At 39.2% G+C, this 15,809-nt stretch overlaps 1 protein-coding gene across 1 annotated transcript in view; it reads left to right on the forward strand.

Moving 5' to 3' along the window:
• The window catches only part of LOC109411644 (uncharacterized), an 18,818-nt gene continuing 3,009 nt past the window's right edge, over positions 1 to 15,809 (forward strand). The window contains exon 1 of the mRNA XM_062860845.1: positions 1 to 623. Within this exon, the coding sequence (XP_062716829.1) occupies positions 504 to 623 (120 nt within the window). The 5' untranslated portion in view covers positions 1 to 503. The remainder of the gene's footprint in view (positions 624 to 15,809) is intronic.

Raw genomic sequence — 15,809 nt, forward strand, 5'->3', positions numbered from 1 at the left:
TTACTTACTTCGCCACCAGCGGAGGTTCAGTAGTGCACTTGCACGCGTTCGAGACGGTTGCGATTCTCTATCGGTACGAGTATCACACGTGGACGCGATTGAAACGTGAAAAGATTTTCTCTTTTGGGAGCAGACAGCGGCCAGTCTGACAGACAAGGAGTGGAAAATCGATTGAAGTTTTCCTGGGGTGGTGATTGTGTGCGTGTAGCTGGGTATCCCATGTCAAAAAGGAAGCTTTTCTGGAAAAGCTGTAACCTGTACTTCGTGTGAGAAGAGAAATCATCTGTTTTCCAAGATGTAGTGGAGTGGTCAGGAATCTCACATTCGGTTGTGTCTGGCAGTCAGCCGACTTTACGTCACCAGGAAAAAGGCTCGGTGAATCGGTATCCAGAAGAAGCTGTACGAAGAAAAGTTATTCCGGTTTGTGCATAGTGCGGTTCTTATATAAATATCGAAGTTCACTGCTGAAGTTGGTGAAAATTTCGACTACTAGTTTTAACAAAATGGGTGTGAACGATAGTGATAATGAAGAGGTTGTCTCCTCGACATCGAAGATGGATTTGCAGATGCTGCAGAAAATTTTCGTCAAGCATGAACCGGACTTGGTTATAGACTCATATGAAGTAAGTGGGTGGTATTGATTTTTAATTCCACGTGAGGTATAGGTTAGAAACTCGTCGAAGAAATTTGAAAAAATATGATTTATGGATTTGAATAGTCTTTTATGTTTTATAAGCTGGTAGGGTACAACAATAGTTTAACTGAAGCAACAAGTTTAACAAATCAACCCAGAAAAATTAGAGGGGTGTGTACAAGACACAACCGCATGACGTAAACTACGTAAAGCAATTTGTGATTGGTTGAACCAATAGTTTCAATCAATAAAAATAATCATTTCATAAGAAACAAGTTAAATTTTGCAAGTCTGACAATTCTGGTGCAAGGAAATGTGTATTGGAAATAATTATAACATAGTTTTAACTTGTACCGACTTTTCTCTAAGCAGAATACCCTCTTCAAATGAGTGTAATAAGTTTTGTACCTTTAAATTCCGCCCTATTTTGCTTATCCATTGACAGATACGCGTATCGACTACCACTTGCAATCTTCCACAGTATCAGTTATCCACAGTTTGAAGCCTAAGCGAAGCAGGTGGAAAGCTCTTTATAACACCAGGGTGCGAGGCCGCCATTCTTAGAAATCCAACATCTTGTATGTAAACATTTGGGTATCCACAAAGCATTCCATTGTGGATACACGATAGATATTGGCTCCTGTCAGATGCATTAGGTGGGATTTTGGTTGCCATATACGTGCTTTATAACTATACGCTGCTTTGGTGGTAGCGTAAGAAGAAAGCGCACTCGCTAGATTCAGAGACACGACCAGGCGTAAAGACACGGTTTTATTTCCGCACAGTGCTGATGCATGTTGTTTAGTAGTAGGTTTCAAAATTCGGCAGTTTTGACAATTATGTAACCAGCGTCACTTTATCGGAAAATCCACCGTTTACTCTTTCAGAAAATTGATAAAGCCCTTGAAAGGGCTATTCGAACCAGAATTTAATCAAATTATTGCACGTGAGTTTCACAAATTGCATTGTTCTGGCAGCAAAAGTCAGAACAGCGACGAGGCTTTCTACCAGGACGTCCAGAAGAAGAAGAAGAAGAAGAATTGGTTTGATAGATAGAAGAAGAATTAGTTTGATAAGAGAGGTAGATTTTTGATTTTTGCAGACATAATACAAATTGAAATTTGGTTGAGAAATTATCTTCATTTCTTTATTAAACGTGCAAGTTTAAGAAAACTATTGAAAATTTCCGATCAACTCGCAGCAACTCGCTTTTGTAAATTTATATGGAATGTATCATAGATGCTACAATAAGCAATTATATTTCCACTACTTCGAGACTGTGCCGATTTTGACACATTTGTGACCCGGCGCTTCGTCTTCCTTAGAAAATTATTCGGTTCATTCTTGTGGGGGAACATTTTCGAAACCCTGAGAAGGGCTGTTTACATTTCTTAGTGGTACAACAATCGTTCTATTATTGCATAGTATAGATGAAATTCGGTAGTTATGCCATATAAATCCAGGATGGCAACGGTGGCGTTAACTTCGCTGATGGATTTGCGATGGCGATGCTGAGAAAACGTCAGGGCAAAAGAAAGACCTCGTTGCTGCCGCACCGTGTCAGCTTTGCCGTGTGCCAGTCTGAATCGGTTGGCGCTGCGCACGACGTTGTGAAGGTGAGCGCAACCGCCGACAACCATCGCGCTCGGCTTGCCAAAGCATACTGATGGAGGCTTACTTTTCAATAGTTTGCTTTTGAAAATCAATAATTTTGATTATTTGTCATAAATGGAACGTACATTTCCAATCGATTAATATGAAATATTTGGAAATAATACTATTAATGGCTGAGTTATTAGCGTGCAAAATCTGACATAATTTCGTGACCGTCGTAAAATTTTAGATTTCCAGTGCCGTGGTAGCGTAAGTACCCCATTGCATGCAATTTTACCGCATTCGCATTAGTAGATGGTTTTAAAATGTCGGAATTTGCATGTCTTCACTTAATTCGGAATCAACTCTTGCAGAAAATATTGAATTGTACGATTGCGAAATCCAGAACGGCGACGGTGGCGTTGACTCCGATGGTGGGTTTGCGAAGCGATGCTGTGCAAAACGTGACGATGCTAAAGTGGACGCACTCTCGCGCAACCGCCTTCGACCATCGCGATCGGCTTGCCAAAGCATACTGAAGGAAGTGAAGTGAGCGCTCCGCTGATGCGTTCCCGTCAAAGAGTTGGCAAAGAATAAGAGAAAATGGGAAGAAGCAGTTTGCTTTTATGCGGCAAGCGGCAAGGCGGTTCGTTTTCCCCTCTCGAACGTGGTTGGTTCGATGAGAGAGGGGTAACAATCAGTGATGCCATAGGATTTCTTTGCAATATTTGTTTGATTAATGTTCATCAAATTCATTATAATTTGCAAATCATACTTTTGCAAATTGGTAGACTAGATTGATTAAAAGTTGAATATTTAAAAATAATAAATTCATAACATGGTTAAGTATTTCAGATTTTAAACGAATAACATACTTATTCAAATTTGGCAACACTGTTTAACAATGCTCATTTTCTTCATCAAAGTTACCATTTTTCTAAGTTGAAGGAAATGAACAAATTTTCAATCAAGTCGTACAAAGTCGTACAAATTTTGCTGATTTTGTTCTTTCCATTTATAACAGCTATCTCATAGTAATTTCACTTGAAACCGTAACCTGGAAAATTATCCGTTCTCTCTTGTGGGACAGTTTTATAGCCCTCAGAAGGACTGTTTTAATTCATATAATTTCCATCCGACGATGAAATGTCCTCATCCGGCTTGCTGCTCCAATTTTACCACCGCACGCCGCGCACGACGCGCACAGCCATCGACAGCCACCGCACTCCGCATGTCACACAGAATACTGAACGAACATGCAAACGGAGAAACTGCCCTGTGCTCCAACTCTGATGTGGTCGTCAGGTCCACTCGTGCTGCCGCGCACTCCGACGCGAAGACGCACGCACGACCGCGCTCGGCTTTTCAAAGAATGCTGAGCGAAAATGCCAACGGAGGAACTTGACTCCCCCCTGTGCGTTCCCTTCTGCACTGGTCAGCAGCTCAGGCCAGGCACGACGACGCGCGACCGTCGGCAACCACCGCGCTCGACATGTGCAAGCATACTGACAGCGAAAATGCAAACGGAGAAACTGGCTAGCTCTCCTCCGATGCGTTCCCCTCGATGGGTCAATGAAGAATGAAGGAAGATGGGAAGAAGAAGTTATCTTTTATACCGGGCCAGTGCTCGACAGAAAACCTCATGCATGTGCTCGCACGTGATTGGCTGGATAAATCTTAAAACATGGGTTCACTTTTCCCAAATTTTCAATAGTTTGCTGTTGAAAATCAATAGTTAGCTATAATTATTTCAACGCGTAGATAAATTTCTGATCGATCGGTGCAAAAATTTTGAAAATCGGTCGTGAAACGGCTGAGTTATTAGCGCTCAAAACCTATCAATTTTTCGTGACGGTCGCAAAATTTTAGATTTTCATTTTACACCCAGTACTTCCCGTAAGACGTAGTTTACGTCAAAAAATTTATGTGCTATGCGTCACATCAAATTATGTTGCCAAAATGTTCTGAAATAATTCCTGGCGAAAAGTCTCTGACAGAATTCCCAAAATTTTCCCAAACTATTTTTACAAATATTAGACAGAATTAAATGACGGATCTCTTGTGCAAAATGAGGCTTTATTTTATATACAGTTTTATTTTCCTCATAACTTTCCAATACTAATCATTATTCAAAACTAACTTTTGCTTTGAAATATTTTTTAAAATACTTGTGAGATGAGCAAAAAGTGTTATATTCTTGTCATTTTTCAGCGCAACATTACAACGTTTTCTCCAGAGAATATGTAATTTACTATTAAATTTGAATAAAGAATTCGTGGAAGAACATGTTCAAAGAATTGCAGTTTGTAATGAAGCTCTGTGGGAAATCAAGGAGAATCTCATAAATCTGGCCCCTGGTAATGTAATGTACTGCTCGAGGAATGTACATACTTCTTAAGTATGATGAATTTTGGAGAATTTTTACCAATACCTGGAAGAATAAGTGGAAAACTTTTTAATCAACTGGGAATTCTTCACTGATTTGGTTGCGGCCGAATTTCATTGATACTCACCATCCATTGACACTCCAAGTGTTTAGATGATACTGTTGATACCTACTACAACGGCCCTCATTATGAAAGCTTTTGAAGAAGGTTGTCCTCTACGGTCTGTGAAGACCACCAGGGGAATGCCTTGGTAGATGGAACAAACGACGTTCGGCTGGATCGGAGACTTTCAGGTCGGCTCTCCGGTCTGCTGAACGATCCGGCTGGAAAAACCTTTGTACAAATGTTTCCAGTTCGAGTGAACTCAGTCGATTGAACAAAATCCTTGCAAAATCTAAGGATTTCCAAGTGAACGAACTTCGTTTGCCAAATGGTGACTTTACTTCTCCTGATGAGAAAGTTTTGAAATGTTTATTCAGTACACACTTCCCCGGATGTGTGGATATTACATATTCGGATGAACTTGATATATTTCTTTTTAGCTTCGGCTTGAAGTATCATAACTAAAGAATAAACTGAGTGGGCACTAAATAGCTTTGCTCCTTTCAAATTTGTTGGAACAGATGGGATATATCCCATATTGCTTCAGGAAAGATTTGTTTATTTCAAACATGTTTTGAAAAAACTACTTGTTTGCAGTTTTGCTACAGGGTATATTCCCAAATCCTGGTGGAATATTACTGTAAAGTTTATTTTGAATGTGGGTCGAGCATCGTATGAAAAAGCAAAGAGCTTCAGACCTATCAGTTTGACTTCTTTTTTTCTGAAATGCTTAGAACGCATTGTCGATCATCACATCCGTGAGTTCATTTGGCCAACGTGTTTCTTCATGTGAACCAACATGCTTACCAATCTGGAAAGTCTACTGTGACTTTTTTTTACAAAAGGTTGTTTACGATATTGAGAAAGCATTTACTCAAAAGCAATTTTGTTTGGGTGTTTTCTTAGATATCGAGGGTGCTTTTGACAACGTGCCTTATGCCATATTGAAAGCCGCATGGAGTCATGGTATATCTTAAATGTTTCCAATTGGTTTTACCAAATGCTCAAAAACTGACATCTCTTCTCGACATAGCGTCAAGTGACGATTGGTAAAGGAGTCTTATCATCACTTTTGTGGAATCTCGTAGCAGAAACGCTATTGAGGCAACTCAATAATAGCGGTTTTCCTACTTATGGTTTTGCCGACGACTACCTAACAATGTTAGTCGGTATGTGCATCAGTACCCTTTTCGACCTGATGCAAAACGCTTTTCAGGTAGTTGAGGGTTGGTGTCGCCAAGATGGCCTTTCGGTAAATCCGAGTAAAACATCTATTGTTCTTTTCACGGAAAAGCGAAACCGTAATGGTGTTCGACCTTTACGTCTCTTTGATTCTGAAATCAATGTGACTGAACAGGTAAAGTACGTTAGAGTCATTCTTGATTCCAAGCTTTCCTGGACACCCCACATTGAGTTCAAAATCAAGAAAGCTTGTATGGCCTTCGGGCAATGCCGGCGAACCTTTGGTACAACTTGGGGTCTTAAACCCAAGTATATCAAATGGATTTACACAACTGTTGTTCGTCCAATATTGGCTTATGGATGTCTTGTGTGGTGGCAGAAAGGCGAAGTGAGAACGGTCCAATCAAAATTAGGCCATCTCCAAAGAATGTGCCTAATGGCGATGTCTGGAGCATTCTCTTCAACTCCTACGGCAGCGCTCGAAGTTCTCTTTGACGTTGCTCCACTACACATTCATCTCAAACAAGAAGCACTTTCTTGGACTTACCGTCTATGGGTACTCGGTTTACTAGAGGAAACTCCTATGAACCGCACATCAACACACACCTCGTTGTTTCCACTTTTGGTGAATTGGGACAAAGTTGTCCTTGCTCCAAGTGATCTCACAATTGCTTGTAATTTTTCTATATAGGACATTTTCCACGAAATTCCCTTCTCGGGAAGAGTGGACATCTGGTTACCTGGAGAGAAGTATCTCAGACGGCATCGTATGTTACACTGATGGCTCCCTTCTCGAAGGTCGAGCAGGTGTTGGTGTTTATTCTCGTGAGCTAAGGCTGCATCAGTCTTATTCACTTGGTAGGCACTGCACCGTTTTTCAGGCCGAAATCTTTGCTCTTATGTGCGGAGTGCAATCAGCACTTTAGCAGCACGTAATGGGCAAGCCGCTATTAAAGCACTTGCTTCTGCCAACTCCAGGTCGAAGATAGTTATCGCTTGTCGAACTCGATTCGAAGAGCTGAATTCAGCAAATGCTGTTCACCTTGTATGGGTACCTAGCCATTTTGCCATCGCTGGAAATGAATTGGCTGATGAGTTAGCTCACACTGGAGCATCACATGACTTCATTGGCCCTAAGCCAGCTATTCCGATATCGAAGTGTTGGGTTAAGCTTCAGATTGACACCTGGGCTGCCACTCAGCACAAAAAATATTATAAATAGTTTGGAAAAAATATTAGGAATAGTTTGGAGTTATGTCGTCAAACAAAATTGATACTTGAAAGAGTTCGACTGATGATGTGAGAGATTTTAGCTACTCTAATCGGCGCTGCAGTCTTGGGGAATCAAAACGACTGTTTTAGATTCCTCAAGACTGCAGCGCCGATAAGAGTAGCCAAACAAAATTGTATTGTTATGGCGAAGTATCCAACTAATATGTCTAAGCAGAAATGCAGCAAGCTGATCAAAGCGCTGACCAACCACTGCCGATTCAGATATCACATGGCGAATATTCAGCAAGCTGATTTATTTTATGTGATAGTTGTGAATCCGATTATGGAACTTCGTATCATTTGATATGCTCGGTAAACACTTAAATATTGCGGTGCTCGGTAAACACTTAAATATTAAGTGAAACTGACTTCAGAAACCTGAATCTTCAGGACGTTCTGTTGTTCTTGACCCGCTGTGGTAAACCCGGATAAAAACTAACCATAGGGTGTATGGTGAAAACCATTCCTGCACCATACAGTGTACCAGCTACAATAAAGTGTATTGTAATGAAATGGTTCGCTATACTATACATTTACATTGGATTTTTATGTAACAATATATTATACTGTTTTTCTTACGTTTGAACCATTCACTTTTCCGAAACATTATTTTTCCGTGAATTTTTAATTATTTCTGTTGTTCGATTTGAATAGATCGCATGTTTGCTGTGATTCCTATGCAGATTCGTCCTATTCAAATCGAACACCAGATTTATTCAGTTTAAGATTTTTTCCGTGCTTTGTTTTGTTGATGTTTGTGACTTTTTTGATGCAAAGGAAAGGAAAGAAAAAAAAGTGAATAAGTTGAAACATCAATTTAACCTTTTGGAATCGATTTTTTTCGCCGCAGTTGACGCAACCTCGCTGGTGTCGAACACGTTTGTTATGCTCGGTTTCATCGCCGGGGTCATATATGACCCCTCCAGCTCCAAAGGGTTAATGCCAATAACATGTTTAAATCAGTGGTAAACCAGATGTCCTAAGAACTGCAGGTCCAAGCAGGGGTCCAAGATATATGGCGGGCTCGAGGGCGGGCTAGGTGTGTAGAGTGCGATGAGATAAATACGAATGCAATGCAGGCCAACCAGGAAAGATGCAGGTCAGATTACCGTAAATCAGTAGATGAGTTCAACACTTCAACACTATTCTTTCTGTATTTGCATTTAGGGGAGTTTTCTCCTCTTCTCTCATGTGAACTTGCCTTCGACCACAATCGAATCAAATGCGGTTGACAAACTTTATCTTTGACGTAGAGCCATCTTTAACATATGGACTGGACTGAACACTGAAATGACTTTTAATATAGGTTCGTCCGCGGGTTCGCTTTTTAACCTAACTTATATTGTCGGGCCGCCACCAAACCGGACTTCGCACAATGAAGTCGCGACGCGACCCAACTCGCGACGTTTTTCAATCATGTCAAAGGTAGTTCGCATCCTTCCCGTTGTTGTCAGCAACACAGCGCACTAGATGCGAAACAGTTGCGACACTTGTGGACCAAGAAAATGACAATTTTTGATTGAATGTCGGTCTTGATTCCAACCGGATAGACAATATTTGAATCGAACTTGAGAGTTATCTCATGAGTTGTTATGTATTTCAAACTTTAGTCAAACTGGTGCCTCAATATTGCAATAACGGTTAAGCACGCTGTAATAATACTTATGTACCTCGTCACCCACTTCATGCAACTACATTAGTGGTCTAATAACACTTAGTGCGCTCGGCATAGTTCCATCATGCCGCTCAAAGTGTTGCCACAAATAATGCTTAGTTTGCGAAACCCGGTTATCTGGCTGGTGGGGAATGGGAGCCTAAGCTTCAACTGTTAATGCAATCAGAGACTACTCAGACTTAGACGTGGGCGATCCTATATATGAAGGGTTATCCAAAACGCTCTGGGAATTCCCAAAGCGCATTCTAATAAATCTAATAAGCCTAAGATGCCATTAACAGGAGGAAAATGGCAAGATAATTTAACAATCTATGGTTTATGTGATGTAAAACAATTCAACATAACAAAAGAGAACCATTCCAAAACCATTTGATTAAATGTATAACCAGTAGTGAAATTACAATTAAAAACAATTTATTTACGGTACATTTTATTGTTTGAAACCATTCATGTACCATACAATGTACGGTATATTTAAACCTACGTATCAGTGTTTTGAACAATTCATTAACAATAAAATGTATGGTTTTGCAAAAAAATATATATGGAGAAAAATATTTTTTTATATTGTTACGATACTTAACAACCTGTATAATATATTGTAAAAATCTTATTTACAATTCACGGTATGGTATCCAACATTACATCTTATTGATTTTGTATTTTTATTTTTACAGTGGTGTCTATTGTAAAAATATGGTTCTAAATAGTACTGTTACAATATAACGTTCGGTTTTTCTACTGTATTTTTTATTCGGGAAGAGCTATAGGCTCTCTTTACGCTTTATGCGTTATCACAGGGCAAAAAATTGGCATAAAAAGCGAATAAATTCAATATTTTTACTCGGAGTGGATGGATTTGAATGAATTTTTGATACAAAATGCTAAAATCTCTAAAGTTTCAGATAGGGAGGGTGTCATTCGCCGCACGATGGTGGAAATCAGTGTATTGAGCTCGTTTTATCCCGCTTTCTCTCACACACCTTTTTGCGTAAATCCTCATCTATTCCCGGCTGGCGTTTAAAATAAATGGCTTGCGGTAAGTGAAATCAGCTCCGTTCGATACTAGGGAAGTTTTTACACAAACACAAATTAAATAAATCATTTATTTTGCGCTCCAGGATTTTTGCAGAAAGGTGAAAAAGAGAGAGTGGGGTAAAACGGGTCCGATACAATAATTTCCAGCATCGTGCGGCGAATGACAAATTTTTGCAGTTTGCGTTAGTGTATGCGTTAACGTTAGCGTAGTTACGGTATACTTCGTAGATCGGATATTGCTCGTTGCGGACATATATAGATTCCAGCGCTAAAAAATGATTAGGCTTATTTTTAGCGTGGGTGCATTATAATTGTTTGTTTTCAATGTAACAATATTGCCAAAGGTGCCCTCAACAACGCAGCGTAAAATATTCCCCTGCATGCGGTCTGTTTTTATATCTGTGGGCCCACGCAAGAAAAATTAACGCAACTTATTTTCGCGCAGGAGTCTAAACAGGTGGAATCTCCGCAATACTAACAACTTTCATGCACCTTTTGATAATCGCGCACGGATTGCTTTTCGGAATAAGGCCGGGGAGTTAAACTTTGCTCCAATCTTAAGCAAGAATATCAAAAGCACAAATGTTATTATTCCCCGCCACGACCATTTTTACCGTAACTTGGAACCGGGGAAGGAAATATTGATATAGGACTTACTTAAGAGGCCTCCGACTCAGTGACACTCTCATAAGTACTACCATAGGCGCCAACTTGTGACGTAGTTGGGGGGGCGAAGCTCTCCAAAATTGGACAAAATTCAACTGTTTTTAGCTCAATACACTAGTTTTCACGTAAATATGCCTAAACTAGATGAACTGCGTCGAAATTTTACAAATTTGGTTGATTTTGAGAGGCCTCGCCCCCCCCCCCAACTACGTCACAAGTTGGCGCGTATGACTACGGAGTGTGTGGTTGTGAGACGTATTAGGTTAAGGATTTGCCTGTAAGGCTGGTGATGGACCCATGGCATTTGTTGTTTACTTAGTTAAAAACTTAATGATTTAATGGCTATATCGGTCTTTTTCTACTCATAGCATAAGGGAGTAGAGATCAAAGTGGATAATGAAATGATAGATATGATCTAGGATATGATAGTATTCGCTGGGTAGCGAACAAGTGTGAATTTGTTTATAGAAGGTGAAATTAGGCAAGTAGGCCATGTATTGAACGAATACATCGAATGCGTGAAACTTCTGCCGTACGACCTGTGGTTTTAAACAGATCGGCTTGGTTGGTAGTTTATACCACCTGACCAAGACTGGCAAAAGTTTCAGGCACCCGACTGCCTTTGTATTGTTCTGTTTTCATCACAAGTTCTGTCGATCAGTAGCTTTTTCGGAATTCGCACTCCGTTTGTAGGGGTATGCCTATATCGCGGCGTGTTCTTCCTATTAGCTTTTTTCGATCTTATTAGATAGAACACTTTTCTTTTTAAGCCAAACTTTTTATATCATATTCTGATTTATCGACCGTATTCTATTAATAACTTGATGATTTAATGGCTTATTTCACGTTCTATAAATCAGAGGTTTCATTTTAAAGTTTTCCACGCACGTACCGCAATCTGAGTGGCGTAGCGCAACTCGAATCACCATCGAATCCGTGGAAACGAGGAACACGAAAAACGGTAATAATTCTTAGTTTTAATATATCTTTATGAGCTTGACCGTCAATCAAAAATTTATCAAATTTATCTATTGTAAATGATAATCGAAATCCCAGTATTTTTTTAGAAATGCGTATTGATACTGTTACATGGAAACGTACCAAGGAAATTTTTCCAAGTTTTTTTACTTATTCGTTTATTTGGAAGGCTCGGGCGCCACATGGGCATAACTGAACCGAAATCTTTTGTTTTTACAATGGTTTTACATTTTACAATTTATTACTGCCTTAAAACTATGTTAGTTTGGGAAGCCGAAGTACTCGTGGCTGTTTCGAGGTTAAGGATTGAAAAAAAAAATAAAATACACGGACAACGGTCTTCAGCATTCGGCTGTACAGACTGTTTTAAACTTAACATTAGACAACGGACAACGGAGCAGGCACCAGTGGAAACGGGGAAGAAACTATTCTCACGAAAAGTTTCAACGCCCGAAGCGGGAATCGAACCCTCACCCCATAGTATGGTGCGATTATAAGCTTGGTGACCCTAACCGCACGGCTACGAGGCTCCACAATTTCTGATAGAATCATATCTAGATTGAGTTTAAATAAGGGCGAAAGTAACATGAGAGAGTTCTCTTCATCGACTCTCTCTTCTCCAAATTAAAGTGACAAAAAGGAAGTATGGTTAAACTTTTTGGTCATGAATCGCTAGGTTGCGATGCAATCTAGCGTCTAAGTGTAAAAAAGTTTGATTGAATTTGCATCTTGTCACTTTAATTTGCAGAAGAGAGAGTCGATGAAGAGAACTCTCTCATGTTACTTTCGCCCTTATTTAAACTCAATCTAGATATTCTGGCATTGCAACATATTTTTTGCCTTTCTCGTACACTAAGTGTACTGGAAAGGCTATATGTTCACTCCAAAAATGACTTTTTGATAGAAGGCCCGGAGGGTCGAGTCACATATACCAATCGACACAGCTCGACGAATTGAGGTGATGTCTGTGTGTGTGTATGTGTGTGTGTATGTGTGTGTGTATGTGTGTGTACAAATAAACTCCCATCACTTTTTGGCAGTAAACCTTAACCGATTTTAATGGCCGACGGTTCATTCGACGCGGAATCTGGTCCCATTGTTTCCTATTGAAAATGGTTCGGATCGGTCCAGCCGTTCCGGAGTTATGGCCATTTAGGTGTTCCGGGCCGGTACCCCTGGATGGGGCCAGACATGAAAATGCTGCAAAGCCATGCATGTGACACATCGAACTGCGGCATTTTCGATAACCTGACGAACAATAAGCAATAAAACAGTCTCAGACCATATTTGAACCGGTATTGTTCCGGTACCGGTTCCGGGTGTCCCGCCAAAAGTGGATAAAAATTTAAGGGAGTCAAGCCCATCGATGCGACACATCAAACGGTAAGCAAGAAAATAGTCTCAAACCATATCTAAACCGGTAGAGTTCCGGAACCGGTTCCGAGTGTCCCACCGGAAGTGGTCAAACATAAAATGGAACCAAGCCCATGCATGCGACATATCAAGCCGCGGGTTTTTCGATAACCTGATGAACGGTAAGCAGAAAAATAGTCTCAGGCTACATCTGAACCGGCATTGTTTCGGAACCAGTTCCAGGTGTCCCGCCGGTAGTGGTCAAATATAAACGTCAACCAAACACATGCTTTCGACACATTAAATGGCGCCTCTTTCAATATCCTGGTGAACAATTATCAAGAAAATAGCCTCAGACTATATTAGAAACTGCCGGTATTGTTCCGGAACCGGTTCTGGATGTCCCATCGGAAATATTCAGATGCAAAAGAGAACCAAACCCATGCATGGGTAATTCTTGCTGAAACCAAGCCGTCATTTACAAAAAGGCTGGAATTTCATTTTTTTTCTTACTTATTCGCTAGATAATGATAAAAAAGAATGAAAACCACTTTGTTAAACCCCTCTCTTGCCAAGAGGCTAAGAAGGTGACAAAAATGACGATTTTTCTTCAAATTTCACCTAATTTATCGCGTCATATCTCGAAAACTCATGTTGTAACATGTACAATACTTACCATTTCTATGAATAGAAAGTATACACCTTTCATTTTAAGTTGAAAATGTTTTGACAGCCATCTTGAATTTGGCCGCCATTTTGAATTTTATCATTAAATTGCGATTTTCACTGTGTTCGTGATTAGCTATTTAACTATTAGACACTACCACCCACTTTACGCCCACCGCAATTTCTCAACTGTCTTACATCCAATCTAGCTGAATTTTTAAGTGTAGTAAGTGCCTACTATAGACTCATCACATACAAAAATATGAACTAAATTGGTTAGAGGACAACCTGGAAAACGCTGTGGGCGTAAAGTGGGTGGCAGCGTCCAATGGGAGACCCGACTGTATTTGAATGTTTTTAAAGCTCAGACTCTCAGTTTTCTAATGATGATCAGTGGAATAAATGCAATCATTAAGTTTCCCAATTCAAAAATGGCTATTATAGTTGTTTTTCTAAATCAAGTATTACGGTGATTCAAGAACACTTCTACGTCAATGGAGATATCATGAATACTTATTTGACGAGTAAGGCACTATCACCACTAGGTGGACTAATCCGGGTTTTTTTTATCTGAAAGCGATTTTTCAAAACTCCTCAAAGATGCAATTCAAAAAACTTTTTTTTTCAATAATGTGTGCTTCATGTTCCTTTTGTCACCAAAACACCCGAGTTTCCTTCAAAACTATACACTGCATAAAAACGTATTTTGGGAATTTGAGTTTTTGTGTTAAAATATGATTTTTATGAGTAAAAAATACGAATAGTTTCCGAGTTACAGTTTTTCAAGAACATTTATGTCAAAAACATATACGTTCTTCTCAAAAGTTACTCTCGAAACCAAACAATCTTTTCTCACGTCAAAATACTTAAGCTGTTATGCTGAATACTTTAGCTTAGTTTCGCCTGAAACCGAGATATTAAAGTTTTCTCGTTTACCGATTTCGCGCAGATTTGCTATGTACTGGATTCACTTCTACACGACTTTCTCTACGCGGCTTTTCCACAGTTTCGAAGATACGCATAGTTCATTAGAGAAGATTTTTCATTCCTGTTAGCCTTTTTTTCCGCCGGTCCTCCAATTTCTGCTAGAGAACGCTACAAACCGCTGCAACATTACCAAATAAACAGTATAAAAGCAGCTGTTTTGTTGGTGCGGATTCTTATTCGATTGGCTCATCATCCAGCAACTATTTCAGATTTGGATTAGAGTGCAATAAAAGAATCCCAAAACACTAGAAAACAGATACCTGTGGAGCATTTGATTTGCAGTCATATATCCAGCTTACACTTTATTTTGATAATAATGTTTACTTCCAACCAGTCATATTGATATCCCAACAGTTTTTTTTTACTACAGCTTTTAGCTATAATGATATCGCATAACTATTGCTTCAAAACACTACTTGTTAGTGAATTTGGTAGATTAAAACTAAATGATAATAAGTTCTGTTTCATTTTTCATAACAAATATGACGCCGTCCACAAATTACGTAACGCTCAAGGAAGAGGGAACAATCGAGCGATACGGCCAATACAAAAATTTTAGGACTTTCATACTGAAAAGCGTAACGGAAGAGGAGGGGGGGTTGTTAAAACGACGATTTTAGTGTTACGTTATACATGAATGCTTATACGTTTTGTTTTTATCTTCTGGCTCGAGTGGTCAATATTATGCAAATGATCAAACTTTTACGCGTCAATATAAAAAAAAACCCCGATTTAATCCACCTATGGTGAACAGAACCCTTCTTACACTTATTAAAAATATTGTTGTATTATGCGTATTAAGCAAATCTATTTTGTGTGATTGACCAAAAGTTCTAGAAAATATTGTGGGTTTGACATCTAATGAATTGGTTCCCAAATAGCATCAGACCATGGACTTACCAGAAATGCCAGTCACCTCCTAGAATCTTATATGGAATGTTAAAAAAATATCTTTCATATTCTGGAATATTGTATCTTTTGTTAACTGCCAAATAATCTTGAATCGATTAACAAAGAGATGCACTTTGTCTAATATCTCTTAATCAGTCGAATAAATTAGCTCCGAAGTACTTGGTATTCATGGCTATGGTGTAAAAAGGACAAAAAATGATATATCTACTAAGTTAATCAGTTTTGGCATTAACTAGTTATTTTGGCTGTCCGGTTCTTGCATTTTTCCAACAATATATAAATTCAAAGCTAGCTTTCATTTAACATATTGTTAGTTTTCATAAAATTTCTGTGTATTTGTAATTTGTTAATTATAATTTTGTTG

Source organism: Aedes albopictus, chromosome 3 (assembly GCF_035046485.1).
Source record: "Aedes albopictus strain Foshan chromosome 3, AalbF5, whole genome shotgun sequence".
NCBI lineage: Eukaryota > Metazoa > Arthropoda > Insecta > Diptera > Culicidae > Aedes > Aedes albopictus.